Source organism: Nerophis lumbriciformis, linkage group LG06 (assembly GCF_033978685.3).
Source record: "Nerophis lumbriciformis linkage group LG06, RoL_Nlum_v2.1, whole genome shotgun sequence".
Classification (NCBI taxonomy): domain Eukaryota; kingdom Metazoa; phylum Chordata; class Actinopteri; order Syngnathiformes; family Syngnathidae; genus Nerophis; species Nerophis lumbriciformis.
In genome coordinates, this window is record NC_084553.2 from 30,763,298 (window position 1) to 30,786,928 (window position 23,631).

Below are 23,631 nucleotides of genomic sequence, written 5' to 3' on the forward strand. Positions count from 1 at the left end.
CAGAGCACACTGTTCAGTATTGTGGCCGTTGATTGGCTCAGCCTCAGGCAGTATTACTACATTGGATTAAAGTAGTGTAAAGGTGACTAAAGGGTATTATTTAATGTCTAAAGGGCTCTCATAATGTTAAAAAAACGTATTTAGAAGGTTTTTGTGCTATAACTATGACAATATTTAATTTATAATTTATAATTATATTAATATACTATAATATGCTACTTCACAGACAATATTTTACCACACTCACACAGTGTTTAACAAGGGTTTACTGTACAGTTAACAAGGGATCCATGATGTTAACGGTTTCACTCAGGACCTAATTGCTTTCTAATATAGCCTTGAAATACTTTTAAATAACATTCTCTCTTTAAAAAATCCAGTAAATGTCTCACTTCACATGTCTCTCTCTGTCATCACTTGGTATAAATGACTCCAGTAGAGAGGATGAAAAGAACTTTAGTTGGGCCTCATCTTGTTGCTAGATGAGTGAGGCATGAACCACAGACTGAGGGACACAGAAAGACTACAGGGTTAATTTTCTATCTATTATCTGATGAATACTGCTGTGCACCATAAACACCCTAAAGATCAATGGGTATTGTGTGTTACGTCAAGTTTTTACTAAAACATTCCATTATAAACCTCACAGTACTTATATGCATTTTACTGTATAAAATTTGAATGCCACTGGCATCCTTGGAGTTTGCTGAGTCACAGCTACACTTTTTACCAGCTAGCAGAGAAATGAGACCATTTGCAGCCCTGTGTGTGTGTTTGCAGAACAGCTGTCCACAGGGCCGAGCAACAGCTGAGGGATGAAGACAGCATAGGTAGAGACAGCTGTCACCAGTCCATTACCATACATGACACAACTGTCCATTAAAAAAACACACTGGGCTTTCCTGCGTAGTGTCTGCCCTTTTTACCCTCTGTCTCTATGCCACTGCAAGTCTTCAGAAGTCTTTCAAAGACTTTGTCACAACTGTACGTTCTCTTTTTTATGACGTTAGAACTGACCACATAGTCCATGGGCGTCAAACTCTGGCCCGCGGGCCAAATTTGGCCCGCCATGTAATTTCACTTGGCTCGTGAGGTGATATCAAATTAACACTAGAGCTGGCCTGCCGATTATATACAGCGGCGGTGCCGCCGTACACCGCTAATTCTCATACTTGCCAAACCTCCCGGGAGACTCCCAAATTTCAGTGCCCCTCCCAAGATTTGTAACATCCCCTTTTCGTCCAGTCCAACGAGTGCTGGCTCAGTTACATAATATGTGCGGCTTTGACACGCACACTCAAGTGAATGCAACGCATACTTGATCTTCAGCGATACAGGTTACACTGAGGGTGCCAGTATAAAAACCTTTAACATTGTTAGAAATATACGCCACACTGTGAATCCACACCAAACAAAAATGACAAACACATTTCGGGAGAACATCCGCACAATGACACAACATAAACACAACAGAACAAATACCCAGAACCCTTTGTAGCGTCCCGGAAGAGTTAGTGCTGCAAAGGGTTTTGGGTATTTGTTCTGTTGTGTTTATGTTGTGTTACTGTGCGGATGTTCTCCCAAAATGTGTTTGTCATTCTTGTTTGGTGTGGATTCACAGGGTGGCGTATATTTCTAACAATGTTAAAGTTGCTTACGGCCACTCTCAGTGTAAACTGTATCGCTGTTGATGAAGTATGCTTTGCATTTACGTGTGTGCGTACAGGAACCGCTCATATCTTGTGACTGGGCGGGCACGTTGTTAGAAGGGATGAAAAGCGGACGTGACGTCAGCTCGTAGAGGACGTTAAAAGCAGTGCCTGTATGGCACGCCCCCAAGACTGTGGAATATGAGATATAATGACTGATGAACACCTTCGTTCGATAATGAGGGATGCCTCAGCTCAAAGCCTGGGCCCCGACATTCATGAACTAGCATCCAAGAAAAGATGGCAGGTATCTGGCTTGGGCACATCAGATTAGATCAGTGTGTTGCAAACAGAGCAGTTTAAAGTCCTGAATGGTTGATTATTATTTTTTTTTTTCTCCAAATTTATTAGCTTGTGGAAAAAGTTAATGTTGATATTTACCTCAGAAGGCTGCAAATAGAAAAGAGGCATTCATTTTTTATTTAAATTGTATTTGATATGCCATTGATATTTTTTAATTATTATTATTATTATTTGAAACTCGATTTTGCATGTCACTATAAATTTATATAAGCCTTGCTTGTTCAATATTTAATGCAAAACTTGTTTGGGTCCCTATCAAAAAGGTTAATTTGTTCAACCTTGGCCCGCGGCCTTGTTCAGTTTTAAATTTTGGCTCACTCTGTATTTGAGTTTGACACCCCTGACATAGTCCATTGAATGAACTATAGACAAAGAGTCACAGGCCTCTTTTATAAACCCTAGAATATTTTTCTCTGTCCAAAAACTAAATATGAAGAGCTTTTCATTGATGTAATTCAAAACCACTTCAAACAAATCTTTTTAAATCCTTAAGCAGCTTGAAAGCCATAGCCTCGGTGCTTTTCATTTCCCTATTGTTGTTCCGGGGTTTGTCATAACCATTTCAGTCACTTCAAAAAAGACAAAAAAAATCTAAGCAAACATAAATGTTATACTGGCAGTTCGTGTCAGGCAAGCATGAAAGCTCTAGGCAAAAGATGTCACCAGCAGGAAATCATCTGGTGAAGCTTCCTTAAAGGATACTGGACACAAAAAGTCAGGTACTGATTTAAGATGCAGGGGAGTTGTTATCAACTTTGGGGCACCTTGCACAATGTGCATCACATGGTGTCTCAGCAAGATGTGCAGATTGAGAGCAGCTGGCCACTAAATCTGCTAGACACCCTCTCCTCTCTTTGTTGTTTAGGTTCACTGACAAATATTTCTGATAACAAAAAAAAACCCAGACAAATATTTCTACTGCATGCGGTCCCAACCCATACGGAAAGAGGTGGATGAACGGCCCTGGTGTAGACTGAGCGTAGATAATGACTGGAGAATGATAGTTTAAATCTATAGTGACTGAATAAATACTGTACATGGAATATTTTAGGGAAGTACAACAGTGGAACCTCCAAATTTGAAAGCCTCCTAAAGAATGACATTTTGTATTTTCTGACTTATAAATGTTGTTACAACGTTCGATACTCTGGATGTGTTAACAATGCCAAAGCATCAAATCATAAGGTTCAGGCATTAAGTCCCTTTATTTATTAAATCACAATTAATTCAATTAAAATGAAATTCAACAATTTGGTGCATTACCAAACAGCTAAAATTATGTATAAAGCAAACTATAACCTGCTACCCAAGAATGTACAACATTTTTTCTCGACAAAAGAGGAGAAATATAACCTTAGAGGAATATCTAATTTAAAACATTTGTATGCTTGTACCACACTTAAAACCTTTAGTATATCAGTATGTGGAATTAAATTATGGAATGGATTAACCAAAGAAATCAAACAAAGCACCAATATGATTCAGTTTAAGAGACTGTTCAAACTACAAGTGTTCACAAAGTGACAGAACAATAATTATGATGAACATCTTTAACCCTTTCTTTTTTTAAATTGAGACAAAGATTATTTATGTATTTAATATTTGTTTACTTACTATGGTATATTATTATTTATTATTTATTTGTTCACTGTTCTGCTACAGAGAACAAGGAAATGGGATACAATTGCTGTGGTATGAAAAGGGGTAGGATTAAATAAGCTCTGCTTCTTCCTACTCCTTTTCGGACGTGCTGTAATGAAACAACTGGGATTGTGTGATGCATTACATTGTATCGTATGCATGTTTGAAATAAACTGAAACTGAACTGAACTGAAGTCAAGCTCTCAGCCATAGGAGAGCTCCTTCACCATCTGCTGGAATCAAACCTGGAACCTCCTTCAAGTTGCTGGCACGGCCGCTCTACTATCTGAGCCACGCCGTTCACCGTTAAATCCATACATTATTGTATTGTGATGTGATAATGTTCATCAGTCAAATAGGTGGAATTGAGTCTGGCAGTTTTAATTCATTTTAATTTGGACTCATTTCATTAATCACACATGAAGTTAGGAGGTTATACATATTATTTCATTATATTTATCTTCGCCCAGAAAATGATATACAGATTATTAAAACATGTATTTAGGTTGAAATGACACAGGTTACATTACCAACAACATATTTGACAATTAAGGGACGAACGTAATAATCTACATTTTGTACACTATCACTAATAAGCAGCGTAATTAGTGTCCAAACATGGAAGTGTCGACACGGCGCGTAACTCCAACCCCTCTGAAGTCATGCCCACTCTCATGGCAGGGGATACAAATAATTGCTACTGCCACATTCAGTGGACACATTTAGAACAGCAGTTACTTTCATTCAAATATTTCAGCTAATTTTCTTTACTTAGCAAACTCATATCGTGGGCTGGGTAAAACCTACTGGCGAGCCTTATCCAGCCTGTGGGCTGTACATTTGACATCTCTGATCTAAACTGTAATATATCAACATCCTAACAGTCGGCATCCCAGTGACAGCAGATATTGTACAGTAAGTGATGTTTCAATATGTTTGTTGGCTCACATGAAGTGTGCAGTGAGTAGGAATCAGTGATGCTGTCGTAGGAAGAAGCAAACGTTGTGACGTGTTTGGAAATTTAATGCACTGCTGTGTGCTTAAAATGTGCAAAATACATTAATATTACATGTTATTATAAAATGTGCCTGTTACTGCATTATATACATACTTACCGCATGTATATAAACCTTGATGGATATGTTTGGATGTTTTTAAGCGCTTTATAGGCAGAATAGAGCAACTCCCATTGGCTCCATTGCAAGCGGACTTTTGCTTGCATTTATGTACGAGTTAGAATGCATAAAAAAAGAAAAACAAATGTGTTCTTGGATTGTGGATGTGGATCATAGGCAACATTCCCAAAAAAGTGCAGTTTACCTTTAAGGTTGTACAATTTAGGAAAAACAAATGTCTTTACTTAAAGGTCCAACCATCATTATGACTCAAATAAATCAGATTCTTTAACCTTTTTTTTGTGCTGCCACCAAAGTAACGTTCAAATGGTGGGAAAGAGAGAAAGTGTGACGATGAATGACCATGGAAGAAAAAGTGTCTCTGTCCTGGCTCCGTAGTAAAATATTACAACATTAATAAGCTGAACAGTATGAAACAAACTATAAGCGTAATCTAGATCTAGATCTGACCAATCTAAGTCTATGAGCACGAACTGATGAAGCCTACTCGGATGAGAGGCGAAACGTCTTCCAAGACAAACCAAACCAAGTCCAGTTGCAACCGATTGAATGCCCTGAGATTACAATGACCTGGATGAATGAGAACATTCATAGAAAACTATAAGCTGTGTTTAGACTCACCTCTGAGGCAAACTAGTCTCCTTCTGCAAGTTCGTCAATGTTAATGGTGGGTATACAATTTAATGCTCTTAACTTTTACTATACTAAATTGATGTATATGTACTTAAAAACGTGATGTGTAGTCTACTGGCCTTCAGCCAGCCTCCATTTCCACTTCCTTCCTTCTTCTCGTCACGCAGAATCATGAGGTGAGTATTTTTTTTTTAGTTTTGTTTTTATCAACATTATTCAACTTCTTTTACACTTGCCAAACAATTAAGAATATTAAAATGTAACTTAAAACATGCTTGTTCAGTTAATAACTGTTTGATTGAACCCCAGGATTTTCTATGGAACACTGGAACTGGAGCCATATCCAAGGATGTACCGTCATAGGTTGGTATGCATGACACCCTACCAAAGGAATAAAGCATATACCTGGCCTTCCAGACGCATTGCCGGAAGCCGTCACCACAGTCCCTGTTGAGCCAGCGCCTGCTGTGGCTGTGAGAGGTGAAGGAGAACCCACAGGTGTCGAAGGGTTAGAGGGAAAACTACTGCTCGTGTGGTCAGGTGAGTAAATCTGCTGGGTCAGAAAACAACAGAGAGGCACTTAGAAGTAGAAGGACTTTGCTTTAAACACAGCCACATGTTGCACCATAAGTTTTACAGCTGTGAGCAGTTTATAGAAAAAAGTCATAAATTGGTGGGTATTTTACGAGCAAGGATGTCATGAAAATGATGGCTTTACCGAAATGATGCATAAATCATTTTTACTTTCATGTTTTGCTCACTGTTAGCTTATGGAAAAAGACAATAATGCTTTTGATCTAAAATAAATAGGCAAATACATTTAAATAAAACACATGAAAAAAGTAATAAATAAACAAAAACATAAAAAGAACATTTAATTAAATGTTTTTTAAATAAATAAAACATGTACTATTATAGTAGAAATAAAAACAAAAGGCCTGCGTTGATTAGTTTGAATTAGTAATGCACGTAAGGTTTAGGTTCATGTTTAACAGGCAGGCTTTTGATAAATGCCTTGGTTAACTTTGTTGACAATCAGACTAATTACAGGATCATTAGTTTGTCTGAGGATCCTATTTGGGTTACACTGAGGACACAAAGTTCTAAGATAACAGCAATTACAAGAAGATTGTGTCTTCAACTCCTCAAAAGATTTGATTTGTATAAGTAAACATTTTAATCAGAGGATATTGTGCATAATGGAACATCTCTCTGAGAAAAGGGGGTTGTAATTGGATCCTTGCTAATTAGCAAAAAAAACGCCGTAGACAGACGTAGATTTCTCTTGAAGTCATGATGAAATTGAGCTGTCAGGAAAATGTGTTGGACTTCTCTGGAGATGATAGAATGTTCTATTAATCTCCTTGTCAATCTTGATCTTTAGTTTTTCAATCAGCATGGAGTATCAGGCAAACGCTAAGTGTTGAAGAGGATGAAGAAGAGTGAATGGCTATTTGAGCCTGTCTGCACTCAGAGAGCTTGGTTTTTCCAAGGTCGGCCGCAGGGCCAAATCCTGCCGGAGGATGACATGATACTGGCCCCCGAGTTCAGTAAAACTTGGGAGACAAATATTTTTGCAGCAATTTTTTAAAAACAGTTTTCCTGTTTTATAGAGAAACTATGACCGGTGTAAACACATGCGAATACCCTTGTATTGACATTTTAACATCCTAAATTGTTTTATGGGTCACATTTTCTGGTTCTTAAAATAAGAATACTAGTTAAAGGAGAATTCTTAGACCATTAGTCTTTAGCTGACTGGAAATTTGGACCCTAAATAACTGCGTTGAATACCCCTGCTGTACACTCTCAGACATGCAAGTCCGTTAAAAACTATCCATCCATCCATTTTCTACCGCTTAATCCCTTCGGGGTCGCGGGGGGCGCTGGAGCCTATCTCAGCTACAAACCAGGATTAATAACGTGCTCATCGTTGTGTCAGATACCAACAAGACACAGCACAAATCCCCACACATGCCGCAGTTTCTCAAAAGCAAGTAGTTTATGACTGTGACTTCTGACAAAACAATATATGGCCAAGGACACTGCATTCAAATCGAAACACGGCTTATTTTACTGGAACAAATGAAGCCCCGCCTCATCATCAGTTACACACCCGCAGGCGGCGAGGGGCCAATAAGCGCGGCCAAATTTAAAAAGGGTGGTGAACAAAAGCTCTACAAAGGGTGGCCCGTGGAGTTGAGCCACAGCAGTTTTAAACTCCCCAGTACCTCTGCTACACCCAACCACCCCCACCCTGTCCAATCGTGTCCATTTCACTTCAGCTTTGTCATGCTAATAGAATTGAGTCTGAAAATATAAAGGACCTAATGTGTTATTATTACCACTCCTAAACTAATATTTTGCACACAAATTCAGAAAAAAAGCTGTGCAGCCTCTGCACTGGTTATGGAAAAGTATAGGTTTTCATTGTAATACAAATATGTCATTTCACACATTGACTTTATGCAAAAAAAATCAAAAGCTGCTGTTGGAGGAGCTTAGGAAATTAAAAGCAGAGTTCAGGACAAAAGCCCAAAATGGTATAGAGCAGATATTCAAATACTGTCGCACAGAAAGGATTTCATGCCAATTGAGCCATGTGCCCAAGTGATTAACAGAACTATTTCACTACAAATACACGCCTATGTTAAAAATGTTGAATATTAAGCCTGCAAATATTTCACTAAAATGACGATTTTCATTTAATTCACCAAGAGTTCAGAAAGGATTGGAGAAAGGCAATCTCAGTGGATTATTACATAAAAGAGTAGTACATTAGACGGTAGAGCTCAAAATTATACAAGCTTTGACCTAAAAAGAAGCACAATTGCTCACAGAATTTAGCTCAGGGTAAAGATTGCACATCTACACTAATCCACTGTGATTCTATTAGATCAGATATCACATAAAACTAAGCTTGCAGTTAAAGGGGAACATTATCACCAGACCTATGTAAGCGTCAATATATACCTTGATGTTGCAGAAAAAGACCATAATTTTTTTAACCGATTTCCGAACTCTAAATGGGTGAATTTTGGCGAATTAAACGCCTTTCTATTATTCGCTCTCGGAGCGATGACGTCACGTTGTGACGTCACATCGGGAAGCAATCCGCCCATTTCTCACTTTCGTCGGTGTGTTGTCGGAGGGTGTAACAACACGAACAGGGACGGATTCAAGTTGCACCAGTGGCCCAAAGATGCGAAAGTGGCAAGAAATTGGACAAATTATGTTCAAAATACGAGGCTGTGGGGAAAGCCGACGAAATGGTCAGTCGTTTGTTCCGCACACTTTACCGACGAAAGCTATGCTACGACAGAGATGGCAAGAATGTGTGGATATCCTGCGACACTCAAAGCAGATGCTGACATCAACTCCAAAACTGGACAGATCAGCTTTCAGGAAAAGAGAGCGGATGAGGGTATGTCTACAGAATATATTAATTGATGAAAACTTTATTCATTACTCGCGGTTTTACGTAAATTATTATACATAAACTGTGTTTACCAATAATTTAGCTTAAAAACATTTATTTTTTTCAATCATTAGAGTACATTCGGGTAGTCTTGTGTAATGCAGTATTTTGTGTCTATTTAGGTATGGTTAACCTGAGTGCTGAAATCGTGGAAAGATATATGTTCTTAGCGCGCCTGAAATGGGCTGTCTGCACTCTCAAAGTGCATGTTGTTGCCAAATGTATTTCGTATGCTGTAAACCTAGTTCATAGTTGTTAGTTTCCTTTAATGCCAAACAAACACATACCAATCGTTGGTTAGAAGGCGATCGCCGAATTCGTCTTCGCTTTCTCCCGTGTCGCTGGCTGTCGTGTCGTTTTCGTCGGTTTCGCTTGCATACGGTTCAAACCGATATGGCTCAATAGCTTCAGTTTCTTCGTCAATTTCGTTTTCGCTACCTGCCTCCACACTACAACCATCCGTTTCAATACATGCGTAATCTGTTGAATCGCTTAAGCCGCTGAAATCCGAGTCTGAATCCGAGCTAATGTCGCTATACCTTGCTGTTCTATCCACCATGTTTGTTTGTATTGGCATCACTGTGTGACGTCAGAGGAAAATGGACGGGTGTATATAACGATTGTTAAAATCAGGCACTTTGAAGCTTTTTTTAGGGATATTGCGTGATGGGTACAATTTTGAAAAAAAACTTCAAAAAATAAAATAAGCCACTGGGAACTGATTTTTAATGGTTTTAACCCTTCTGAAATTGTAATAACGTTCCCCTTTAAATGTGTGTGGTAGCAACTCACCGAGGCCAAAGCCTTGCCAAGTGCGTCTCCAGTCTGCGAGCTTCCAGTGGCATTCCCCCGATTTGCAGCAGCTTTTAAAGTGCAGAGTGAGTCAATCAGTAAACACATTAAGACAAATTAATTCAAATCACAGTAAGCCTTGAAAAAAGCAGACTTTAAAATGAGCCACTACATTTGTATCAAGCTACTAAAACATACCCATGACCCCGTCTACGTTGTTGACCGTCGGGGTGTGTGTTGCAGAGACGAATGGTGAAGTGGTTGTGTTGCTTCTATGGAAGCTGGACATGGGAGGAAGACTGGCATTGACGTCTGGGGAAATGGAGTGTGCTGGGTAGTTCTGAAAAAACCCACCACATTCGACTTTGAAAGTGTGCAGTAGGACTGATTTTACGTGTACATTTTGCTGTGTTCAGCAAATGTGCAGGTGGGAATTATCAAAATAATTGCATTTAATTACAATGTATACCATCTTAGCTGTGATGGCAAACATGTCTAAGGAATAAGGGCCCTAAGGTCATACAACTTGTAATGTGACCCAAAACAATCTGCCTTTTAGGGCACACGAGGCCATTCGTGCCGTCTCGGACTCGGGTGAGATTCCAATAGCTTAGCTGTTAGCATGGCTTCTGGTAGCCTGCTGCACTTTTGCTCGTTGTGTCGCATTTTTAGTCTTGTTCGCCTGTTCCTCACTGATAATAACATTTGAAATTAATATCGTTCATTGCAGCAACTTGAAGAGGTGGCTCGCACTGTGTATGGACATTAGGGCTGTGAATTTTTGGGCACAGTATATCCCGCCCTCTTACGGCTGTAATGACGTAATTATGTAAATACAGACAATTGTCAAACAAATGTGTTCTGTCAAACCACTAATGGTAACATAAACTAGCCGGTGGTATTCTTGTTATGTTTTTTGTTTTAAAAAAATGTATGTGAGGAAGTTACAAACAGCACCTTTAATAAAGTCAAATACAAAAAGGAACCAAGAGAGGTATCACACACTTCTCTTTTCTTATAAATATGGGCATCTACATCAACAAAATGATTTGCCCGACTGGCTGGAAAGGACACATTGAAAAAAACAAAAAAAAAACACAAAAAAAATCCCCCAGTTTTTAAATTTTTTGAATTGATTAAAAATAAACTGTATTTTTTTTTTTTTTGACACCCCTAATGAACATGCATTCACAGTTAGCAACTGACCATCAGCCGATCGATTAGAGCACCACTAGTGGCATCTTTTCGTGTGCAGCGATCTTTTCTCCACACCTTGATGCTACGGATCTTACAACAACTCACAAAATTGTTTTTGGATTCCGATTCTTGGGGAGAAAATTCAACATGATTCTCTATTCAAACCTATTCTCGCAATATATTATTTGGTATAAATGTCATAATAAAACCTTTTTCAATTCTATTCCTTTTCTATTCTATTCTATTCTAAAACAGGTTACAAAAGCTCCTCTTGGCTGCAGACATATGACGTACATGTGCAGCCAGTAAGCCATTTTAAAAATGTATTCTTAACAAAAAGATATACATATTTTTAAATGTATTTAGATTTATAATAAATAAAAATCGTGATTCGGATGTGAATCTATTTTTTTTAGCACCGCTACTTGACGCAAGGCACGAAAATATATTTATTTACGTCACTGATGACGAATCGCCACAGGTCTAGTTAAAACCGAGTGTTTAAATGTTTTTATTTTTGACTGACTGTGAGCTACATATTTTTACACTTTAATGATGAAGCTGTGCTTTGGAACAGATTATATAAATTTACGTTATTATTATTTTTAATCTAAAATGAAAAAATGTTGACTGGTGATTTTAGAGGTTCCACTGTATAATTGGTCTTAAACATGTCAATATCCATTCGGGTGGGGCGGGGTACCACAGTTGATTGTCTTACCAGACGGTCATGTGAGTGCAGGCTGCTGTAGTTTCCCGACTGTGGCATGTGAGACGAAGAGCCTGTAAGCATTCCTCCATAGCCGGGCTGACTAATCCCATTGGTGGAGTTCCATGGGTCAGATGAACTGTGGGTACCATCTAATGATAAAACATGTGTAGAAATTCACACAAGTGAAGGCCACAGAGTGTAATGAAGTCCCAACACAAAGCTTAATGAAGCCTTAAAAACCCTCAACACTGGATCATCCACCAAGCTTGGGCTGAAACATGATCCTGGTTCTGAACACAGCTGAAATAATAGATAAGTAAAACAAAGAAGCAAATATGTTTTAATGTGTCGGGAGGGTCAGGAAAGATGGAGTGCTGACCCCAGTTTAACAGTGTCACTACATAAATCTGTCAGTGGAGTCTTCAAAAGCAGCCTATTATTGTTATTCTAACTGATGATTAATTGTACCGGTACAATTTTTTAAAGAATGATCTAAAAAAAAAAGTACTACCTCACTTACCAAAGAAAGTGCTGGCAAACATACTGCTTGAGGGCTTAGGAGAAGAGTAGGAGGGCGAATCTCTGTTAAAGTCCTCTGAGTTTGGAGATGGCGCGTACACCTGAAAAACAAAATGTCAGTATTTTTAGTTATGAAGCTATTTAAAAAGTTAAAAAGTTAAAGTACCCATGATTGTCACACTAGGTTTATTGTTCATAATAAGGCCAGACAGTATGGGGTTAAATTCAAATGACATATTAACCAAGCTACTGGGACTGGAGGAAGACATGTTCAATATTATGGACCTAAATATAGAAATTGTGAATGTTTGCTGGGTGTGAATCTATTATTGCTAAAACCTTGAGCAAGGCACTGAACATGCAACTGCTCAGGGAATAACACCAATATATGTGCTGTCATGATCCATGTCACGGATCATGTATTATGTTCTATTAGTTTTGGACTTCATAGTTCCCTTTTTTTGTGCACCCTTGTTTGTTTTAGTTACCATGGTTACTTATTATTTCCACCTGCCTCTGATTAGCGTTCGCCCGCTCACCTGCTGCCCGAGCACTATACAGAGGCATTCTTTAAACCTGCCTTGCCCTCCAATCAGGGCTGGAGTATTGTTTGTTGTATGCTGTGGACTCCCTGTTTCATGCAATGCTCTGTTCATGCTTGTTTTCTGGAGATACCATAGTTCATGCTGATGATTTCATGCTTAGTTCGTGCTGCTCGTGCCTTGCCAAGTAAGTTTTGTTTATTTATGCCACAGTTAGCGACTTTTTGTTTCATGTCCATAGTTCAGGCTAAGTGTTAGCTTTTGTTTCCTGCGTTAAGTCGTGCCTTCGCCTTGTGCACCTTTTTGTTTTCACCTTTTTTTGAACATTAAAACCATGTTTTCTTTTACACCGTCTGTCATCTCTGCATCTTGGGGTTCGTCACCTCCACATCATGACATGTGCTTAATCTCACTTATAGCATCATCACTCCCTTAATGGATGCTGTTGATATAGTACATTTTCTTTTTATGGAGGTGGTTATTAGGCATACAGTAGGGATTCCACATTTCCAGAAAGCTAAGTTCCAAAGAATCAGCGTCCTCTAGAGTAGACATTTGATTTTACAGGAGCGTTTACAAATATGTTTGAACTGAACTCGCGGGCCACCAGTTGAATAGCCCAAATATTGAAAAAGAGATGACCTAAAATGGAACCTTGAGGAACACTACTAGTATAACTAATGTATTTCTGGACGATAAGGCACACTTGAAAAACCCTTTCATTTTCTCAAAAATTGACAATGCGCCTTATAACCCGCCTAATAATTCTGATTGTGCTTACCGACCTCGAAGCTATTTTATTTGATACATGTTGTAATGATAAGTGTGACCAGTAAGAGATATGTGTAGACCGCAAGATGACACCTGTAAACAACACCAAAACTTTAAATGTTCCATTGAGAATATAGAATATCACACATGGCGCTCAAAAATCTGTCAAAATGTTTTAGTATGACTTGGGTAAGCTATGAAGGCGCACCACTTGATGGATTGTCGAAACATTACGGCTACTGTAGTTAGACGTACTGTGATTCAACATACAAGCATTATTATGGTGTGTGTTTAAAGACTGCAAAATGGCACCTATTAGCAGACATATTATCTGACATTTTGTTTCGCAATATTATGCAAAACCAACTTTTCTTACCTGCTGATGTGTATTTGGGATCTGCATAAGTTCTGAAAATTTGCGCAAGTCCGCCATTGTTGTCCGTGCAGACACCATATTCGATAAGCTTCTTCTTTTCCTCTATCTTCTTGTTATAGGGCATTGATCCTCCGCTGTTACCATTTTTAATATAAAGTAGCGTTAAATTCTAACTTATATCTGTCAGTAGACTCACTATGGAAGCGCTAAAAACTACTAGTGTAGTGGGTTTACATAATTCACCCACGGAACTTTAGTTATTAGAGCGTTCCGGTCGTACGTTTTTTCACGGGACACATTTCCGGCGTTGTTGTTGCACTAGTGAGCCACGGATGAGGAGATGCTGCTCCGTTATTGATTTAAGTAAAGTCTGAATGTCATTAAAAAAAAGTAGTTCCATCTTTTGACACTTCTTTGACTCCCGTCCTTACACACTACACCGCTACAACAAAGATGATGGGGAGAAGACACTGTCGAAATTGAGCCACGTAAATAAGACCGCCTACAGAACGGCGCATCCTGAAGCAAATGTCAGAAAGCGACTTGAAGATGGTCTGTAAAACATAATCTAGGTAACATTTTGACCAAAAAACCAGCATTACATGCTATGTTAAAATTATTTTAGAAAAAAATCATAATATGAACCCTAATCCGGTTCGCCTTTTGTATGAAAATAGACCTGAATAGACCCGCTCAACAGCAGTGCGCCTTATGGTCCAAAAATATGGTAAATAAAGGTGAAGAAATGACTACTGACTGCATCTGAAGTAAATAAGCTGCAGCAACACCATAGTTACATTAATCACATTGCAAAATATGTATAACTGCTAAAAAGGAGATGACTTAAAGGGGTGCCTTGAGGAACGTCTCAGTTATATAAAATGTCAGTGCAAGGATCTGCCAATGTGTTTACTGTGGTGCACGTTCCTCTATACAACAGTAGTGTTTTTTGGAATATGCTGCAAAAATGTCGGGGGCCGGAATAGTTAAAGTTAAAGTTAAAGTACCAATGATTGTCACACACACACTGGGTGTGGTGAAATGTGTCCTCTGCATTTGACCCATCCCCTTGATCACCCCTGGGAGAAGAGGGGAGCAGTGGGCAGCAGCGGTGCCACGCCCGGGAATCATTTTTGGTGATTTAACCCCCAATTCCAACCCTTGATGCTGAGTGCCAAGCAGGGAGTCAATGGGTCCCATTTTTTATAGTCTTTGGTATGACTCAGCCGGGGTTTGAACCCACAACCTACCGATCTCAGGGCGGACACTCTAATGTCATTCCCAGACCGGATTTGGCCCCCGGGCCGCCAGTTGAATAGCTCTGCCTTACAGCACGGTTGTAGATAATCACAACATTTCTCACAGGGCATTATCCCATTGTGGTACCCATACTGCACTGAACATGTTATAATTATAACACATTTAAAAAAAAGATTAAATAATCTTTTGTGTCATTATTTCAAGGATTTGATCGTACAGACACAGATAAGCAAAATATGCCCTGTAGTTATGCAGCTTTACTTGCAAACACCCATGCAGACTTTAATGACGAGCAAGCAATCAAAATCAAGCTCATGAAGGGAGAAGTGCATCAAACAGCAGTATTTGCATTTCAGATCAACACAGCCTCTAAGGGAGATATAATGACAGCCACATACTTTTGCACTCTAAATGGCTGTGGCAAATTACAGCTTTCCCTGAAAGGCAGAATTGAAATAAACGGTACAAAAACAGTATGCTCTTCCTTGTTTAAAAATGTACCTGCAAGCGGGCGGTAGAGCAAAAAGAGAGCACAATGGGCACGCTGTTGTGCGGCCGCGAGCGTGCCAAGGTGGTGGGAGGATCAAAAGGGACTTGGGGCCAAACACCAGTGATGTGGTCTCTGACTTTATTCACTCCAGATGGAGGGGGAGTGGTGAGCAAAAATGGGACAGAGCACATCCAAGGGAAGGAAAATATGTAAGGTTTGGACAAATTCTCCCTCCCACATTTGACCCTCATCATGTCGCACTAATCAGAGTCAGACCTGCCAGCTACATTCCACCTGCTCATTCCCAGTAAACGTCCCAGTCTTTGCTCACTTGTAAGGTAAATTCCTCTCTTAATATGATATGGTATCAGTATCAACTTTCATCAACACATTTTATAATTATCAACGCCAGTTTGACAGTTTCTTACTTGAAAACCCTTCTGCAGGACCCTGAGCCCACCATGCAATAATAAACAATAGATGGAAACAAGGCTCTACCAGGATTGCGTAATATAGACAGGATGCGACATCCATCCATTTTCTACCGCTGGTCCCTTTCGGGGTCGTGGGGTGTGTTGCAGCCTATCTCAGCTGCATTCGGGCGGAAGGCAGTGTACACCATGGACAAGTCGCCACCTCATCACAGGGCCAACACAGATAGACAGACAACATTCACACTCACATTCACACACTAGGGACCATTTAGTGTTGCCAATCAACCTATCCCCAGGTGCATGTCTTTGGAGGTGGGAGGATGCCGGAGTACTCGGAGGGAACCCACGCAGTCACGGGGAGAACATGCAAACTCCACACAGAAATACCCCGAGCCCGATGATCGAACTCAGGACCTTCATATTGTGAGGCACATGCACTAACCCCTGTTCCACCGTGCTGCCCATTATGCGACATAAATTATATAATTTATGTCGATGATAGAGCTTTTAATATTATCTTCTTATCGTCATAATGCATGTTGATGACACATTCTAGCCGCCTCCCGCAAATTTGACAGCGACAAAAAAACAAACATGTCCTCAACGCAATGTAGCGTCCTTGCTAGCAACATAGCGGATAACGTCACTGTCATGATCCATGGTCCAGATCATGCTTTTGTTATTTTTCTGTTAGTTTTGGACTCCCTCAGTTCCTGTTTTGTGCACCCTTGAGTTTGTTTTAGTTACCATGGTTGCTTATTATTTTCACCTGCCTCTGATTGGAGTTCGGGACGCTCACCTGTTTCCCGAGCACTAATCAGAGGCATTATTTAAGCCTGCCTTTGCTGGTCAGTCGGCCTGGCTTCATTGTTTGCTTCAAGCTACTATTACGTGAGTATTGCCTGTCTCTAGTCCATGCTAAGTGTTAGCCCTAGCGTCCAGTGCGATCGGCACGTTTCTCCTTTGGCTTAATTTCTGTTTTGGTACTTGTTCGAGTTCTGAGAATAAATCATGTTCCTACCTGCACGTCCTGTCCGGAGTGGTACGTCTGCATCCCGGGGGAACGAACCTTGCAGCAAGCTGCACTTCACCCGCACGTAACAGTCACTCCACATTGCGAAGCCGCCTCTAAGTTAGTAATCCTTGTCTTGATTGCGGCAAATAAACAATGTTTCCTACACGTACCATTATCACTGGAGGACGAGGCAATGTGCTATACTACACACCGTAGAACAGACCTGGGCATTCTACGGCCCGCGGGCCACATCCGGCCCTTTGTGCGTCCCTGTCCGGCCCGCGTGAGGCCAATCATAAATTACAAAATAAATATTAAAAAGTATCTATGTCGAGTGTGCGATACAACGGTGCTGCTTTTGTTTTGAAAAGCGTTATTTGTATTACTTCCGTGTGGACTATGCTCGTGCGTGATTGTGAGTGAATGTGAACAACGGCAATCACAAATGACAAAATAAATTAAAAAAAAACTTCCATGTCGTGTGTGCAATACAACTGTGCTGCTTTTATTTTAAAAAGTGTTATTTATGGGCGTATGTCCGTGTGTAACCTGTGAGTGAAGGTGCATAGCAACAAGTGATGCACGGTTACCCCAGAGACGCTAAAAAGAGAAAAGTTGATGACGAATGCCGTGTTTTCAAGAAGACATGGACTGCCAAGTATTTCTTTACATAAATTAAAGGTAAAGCCGTGTGCTTAATTTGTGGTACACAGGTTGCTGTGTTTAAAGAATATAATTTGAATCGCCACTACACGACGAAGCACGAGGAAAAATACCTGAATCTGTCTGATGAAGCGCGTGCAAGGGAGGCTGATGCGTTGATGGTAAAACTGCAAACCCAACAAGGACTTTTTGCCAAATTTCACACCCCCAGAGATGCAGCTGTCAGTACAAGTTTTGTCATTTCTCACAAAATCGCCAGAAAAAGTAAGACGTTTTCTGACGGAGAGTTTATTAAGGAGTACTTATTGGACTCTGTTGCGCTGATATGCCGGAGAAGAGGGGCGCATTTGAGAACGTGTCACTCTCCCGACGCACTGTAACGAGGCGGCTTGAGACCATCGCTGGAAACTTGGAGCTTTAGCTGAAGAACAGAACGGCTGACTTTGACTGTTTTTCACTGGCTTTGGATGAGAGCTGCGATGTACGTGACACCACCCAGCTGCTCATCTTCTTACGTGGGATAACTGCAGACTTTCAAATCACAGAGGTGCTGGCAGCCATGCAGTCAATTAAAGAGACAACCACAGGTAATGACTTGTTCACATAGATAAATGCGTGTTTGGACATGTTAGGACGGAAATGGGACAAGCTGGCAGGTGTGACAACAGATGGTTGTCCAAATCTGACGGGGAAAAATGTTGGACTTTTAAAGAGGATGCAGGATAAAGTGACAGAAATTGACATTTTTGCATTGTATTATACATCAGGAAGTGTTGTGTAAGACAGTGTTAAAAATAAAACCATCATAAGCAATCTGCTTTTGAATAAAGTTAAGTTAGGTAAAATGAAATTATTATTATTATTATTATTATTATTTATCTTACGGTATATCAAAAATAATTTGAGCAAAATTTAATTGAAATATTGTCGGTGTGGCCCTCCAGCAGTGCTCGGGTTGCTCATGCGGCCCCCGGTAAAAATTAATTGCCCACCCCTGAAGGCTCCCAGAAGCCATGGTAAATAAAGCTCGAGCTCTTGAATGTAAACATTGACAGTAACAACACCAAGTATACTATCAGCATATGGTTGATATTACAGTGATTATATCAATATTTCTCTATAAACACAAAATTTAAAAATGTTTTTGTTTTTGTTATTGTTATTGTTTACAAGTTCAGGAAGTAAGTTCCTGACTTTAAGTGCAAAAACTAAAATATTTGAATTGGAGCCAATAGTAGTTTGTGCTTATGTTTAGTTCTTTTGTTAACTTTATTTTGCTCAATATATTGTATAAAAAATTAGAATATTTGAATATTTATAAAATATATTGTTATACTGCCATCCTGTGTTTATCTGACTTTAACTGTGATCAAAAATTAAAACATTCAACAATCTTGAAATTGGTAGTATCACTCAAAACCAATGTAAAGTAGAACTGAATGTAAATACCAGAAGAATAAGTGTTTATTACATTTTAACAGAAGTGTAGATAAAACCATGTTGCAACATAAAGTAGCCAAATATTAACATTAAATTAACAAGCAGATTAATAACAGTTTTGAGAGAACTATATAACTGGAAATGGCGCAATATGTTATCACATACATCAGCAGCCAAATAAGAGGCATTTGTAACCCATTTTGAAAATGTTTTATGATCATTCATATGCCAAACAATATATCAACATATACTGCATATTGTTATCGCAAGAGGCTACAATATATGTCACAATATAGATTTTAGGCCATATCACCCATCGCTGGGTTCTACCATAACCATTTTACAGCATGTGGCTGCAAGCTGTCGTAAGTCGACACAAATGAATAAAAGGACACTGAGGGCAGCAAAAAATGGTTGAGATTGTGGAGTATAATGAGCTGATGCACAGCCCCAAAGTAAACTAACGCTTATTTTTATAATTTCAAGTTGTATATCCTCACATTTTGTGGTGCCAGCATTCTCGGAACCTATAGCTGAGATTACTAATGAAAATGTAGGTTGAAGAAACACCTCATAGTACCTGCTTAAGGCAATGGAAATGTATCAGCAGTGAGTAAAATCCCAGGGCGTTAGGATAATCGCTGCCATTACACTAAACAAGACATGTATTGTATCATAAAGGACTGATTGGTGAATTGTACAAATAATCATGCATAAAACAAACGTGGTCATAATAGAAGAGTCGGGCAGGAGCTGTTGATGGTAAGACATGAAAAAAACATCCGAGACACACTGGTAAAAAAACAAAAAAACAATGTCAGTAAGTCATGTACCGTATTTTTCGGACTATAAGTCACAGTTTTTTTCATAGTTTGGCCGGGGGTGCGACTTACACTCAGGAGCGACTTATGTGTGAAATTATTAACACATTACCGTAAAATATCAAATAATATTATTTAGCTCATTCACGTAAGAGACTAGACGTATAAGATTTCATGGGATTTAGCGATTAGGAGTGACAGATTGTTTGGTAAACGTATAGCATGTTCTATATGTTATAGTTATTTGACTGACTCTTACCATAATATGTTACGTGAACATACCAGGCACGTTCTCAGTTGGTTATTTATGCGTCATATAACATACACTTATTCAGCCTGTTGGTCACTATTTATTTATTTTAAATTGCCTTTCAAATGTCTATTCTTGGTGTTGGGTTTTATCAAATACATTTCCCCAAAAAATGCGACTTATACTCCAGTGCGACTTATATATGTTTTTTTCCTTCTTTATTATGCATTTCCAGCAGGTGCGACTTATACTCCGGTGCGACTTATACTCCAAAAAATACGGTAATCAACTTATAACTCATGTAACTCAACATCTGCTTTTATTATCTGTGCAAGCCTTGCTGACCACAATAGTTGTTACTTAAAATAGGTTTTCAATTTATGGTTTGTCACTGAACTGATGGAAAATATGCAAATTCAATTCACACATCAGAATCAGAATCAGAAATACTTTATTAATCCCCGAGAGGAAATTCAGACATGTAACACAAAACACAATATAAATGCAGGACACGGTTCAAGTGGGACTCAGAGTTGCTTTGCTGAGCAAGCATGACTCCAGCATGTTGTTGTCCGGGTGTGTAATTGAAGTGCTTTAGCATGGGTGGAGCTCTCGTGGGTTTTCTGGCTTACACATGTGACCGGCCATGATATTAAATCCACAGAGATCTCAGGTTAGGCTCACACGGGAGACCAGGCTTTTGTCTTTTGCTACTCAATGGGCAGCATATGGTATTGGTTAAGCTAATTGTCCTTTTTTTTTACCCAAGACTAACTGGTCAAAGCATTAATAAACCCATCCCAAATACTGGGAGCGTCATGAGACAGCCAATGGAGAAGAAGGCCTCTCCGGGTTTCCTTTTACAAGACTATTAATTAAAAGCTTTCACCCACACAGTTAAGCAGGCCAACACTGACATAAAGCAGTCACTCCAGCATCACTGGGGAATCATTCTTAAAACATTAGCAGCCCTCAGTAACACACATAATAGGATAATAGTTCATCAGGTCAGGTTACAATATACAACACATATTTAATGCATACAATTGAATGTAACTATTATATGTAACTGCAATAAAAGCAGTGAGCCCAATAGAAATGGTCAAACAAATATGAGGTAAGATTAGTGTTAAGGATCTCTTCTGTTTTTGTGCTGTATGTCATCACTTGGAATCAAATCCCATCTCTGGTGCAGTTTGCTTAAAGTCCAGGTTTTGTGCTCATACCAGGCTTAGTGAGCACGACAGACACGTTGCATCTTCCAACTGCTCCTCAGCTTCAACATTTGTGCACAGCGCCTGCCAACAAGCTCTAAATTTCCCAGCATAAAACATTGACACTTAAATGTCTCACCAAGGGCAAATTGTGTTGGAAAAGTGCTTCGGAAGACAGTTGACACCAGGAATTTCCTTCGATAGGCTATAACATTTCATATTGTGTGTTTGGGTTTGAAAAGGGCATATTCTATTGAAAAAAAGAATAACCACAGAAAAATGATGAATCACACAATCCATCTAAATATGGACCATCTGTTAAATGTTTGTACGTGAACCTGAACGATAAACAAGCTAATGTTCTCTTCCACAAATATACTGTATAGACAGAAATAGCAATGCAACAAGCAAGAGGCACAAGGTCAATGAGTATAGCAGGACATAACACGCCTTATACTACAGCGGTACCTCAACTTAAGAGTGTTTTGAGGTAAGAGCTGTCACTCGGCTAATTATTATGCTTTTAAGTTGCAAGCAAAAATTTGAGTAACAAATCTCCGCCATTGGTTGGCGTAACAGATGTCACAGTGAACGCTGTGAGAGCCGCCAAAACATCCAATCTTACTCTCTACCACTAGTTTATAGCTAGAGATGGACATAAGTTTCCAAGATGTTGAAAAGAAAAAAATGGAAATTGTGATGTATCATGTAATTTAGTTTAGTTTATTAATGATCCCCATTAGTACACACCGCAGTGGAGACTATTCTCCCTGGGGTCCAGGCAAAAAACATCACAAAATCACAAAACAAAAGATTACAATGCAGTATAACATGATCAATAATAACATTTTGTAATAAAAAATAATCAACAACAAAAAACAAAAAAAAACAATAACTTCGAGTTTACATAATAATGTTCATACCAAAGAAAAAAAGGGCAATATAAAAATAGATATACTGTATATTTTTGCAAAAATAAAACAAAGAACCAACGGCCTATAATATACACATTAGTGTACCAAAGACAAACAATAAGTGACGAAAAAGTACTATCCATCCATTTTCTACCGCTCGTCCCATAATGAATCAAATATTACATAAAGTACATACAAAATCAAGATAATATCAACATAAAAAAGATAACCAGAAACAAGAATGAATTTAGGAAAAAAATCGGTCAAAAGGAGATAAATGAACCAGTCATGACATTAGGTACAATCTAGAATAATCTCTTTCCGCAATACTCCTCTCACCTCTCACTCCTCTGTAATTGTACGCATGTTCGACATAAACTCAAACCATAAACCATGAGAATTAAGAAAGTTAAGAGTGAAGGACAGTGCTGAGACAAAGAAGTGGATGAAATTCATTAGGTCAAAGAAAGAAATCCCATTACCGAGCGTCTAGCTAGCTAACTTGATGAAGCAATTAGAGCGTAGCACTGCCTGTCTGCAGTATACTGAAGCACAATGAGCCTAACGGTAGCCAAGAATGTTTAAATAATATTTAAATAGCGGACATTTATGCATGTAAATATGGAAAAGCTGTGGATGGTGTTATGGTGTGTTTGACAAAGAAGCAACTGAAAGGAGATACCGTAAAAGTCCACCCTCCAGAGGAAATGCTATACATTATTATTACATTACTTTATACAACTACTTTAGTTAATAGTAGTAATATATATTGTATCGTTTTTCTACATTATTTCTTACCTAAAACTTAGTTTTTCTTATTAAAAAGGCATGTTACATGTTAAATTGGTGCTATTTTTTAGGGGGGTCAGGGTAAGCACCATCTATCCATCCATCCATCAAATTTCTAATGCTTGTCCCTTTCGGGGTTGTGGGGGGCTGGGGCCTATCCCAGCTGGAAGGCAGTGTACACCCTGAACAAGTCGCCACCTCATCGCAGGGCCAACACAAATAGACCGACAACATTCACACTCACATTCACACACTCGGATCTATTTAGTGTTGCCAATCAACCAACCACAGGTGCATGTCTTTGGAGGTAGGTGGAAGCCTGTGCACCAAGAGGAAACCCATGCAGTCACGGGGAGGACATGCAAACTCCACACAGAGAGACCCAGAGCCCGGGAATCGAACTCAGGACCTTCTTATTGTGAGGCACGTGAACTAACCACAGTTCCACCGGGGTCAGCACCAACTAAATTGATTTCAAAAGTGTTTTGAGTTAAGAGCTTCATCACGGAACCTATTGCTTGTGTTCCGTGAC

At 39.2% G+C, this 23,631-nt stretch overlaps 1 protein-coding gene across 7 annotated transcripts in view; it reads right to left on the reverse strand.

The window, feature by feature from the left end:
* tcf12 (transcription factor 12) overlaps positions 1-23,631 on the reverse strand; it is a 213,542-nt gene that overhangs the window by 29,029 nt on the left and 160,882 nt on the right. For all 7 annotated transcript variants that reach the window (XM_061964095.1, XM_061964092.1, XM_061964094.1 and 4 more), the window contains 5 exons: positions 12,122-12,221; positions 11,611-11,750; positions 9,891-10,032; positions 9,693-9,763; positions 5,828-5,972 (listed from right to left, as the gene is read on the reverse strand). In XM_061964095.1, coding sequence (XP_061820079.1) covers positions 5,828-5,972; positions 9,693-9,763; positions 9,891-10,032; positions 11,611-11,750; positions 12,122-12,221 — 598 coding nt within the window. The remainder of the gene's footprint in view (positions 1-5,827; positions 5,973-9,692; positions 9,764-9,890; positions 10,033-11,610; positions 11,751-12,121; positions 12,222-23,631) is intronic.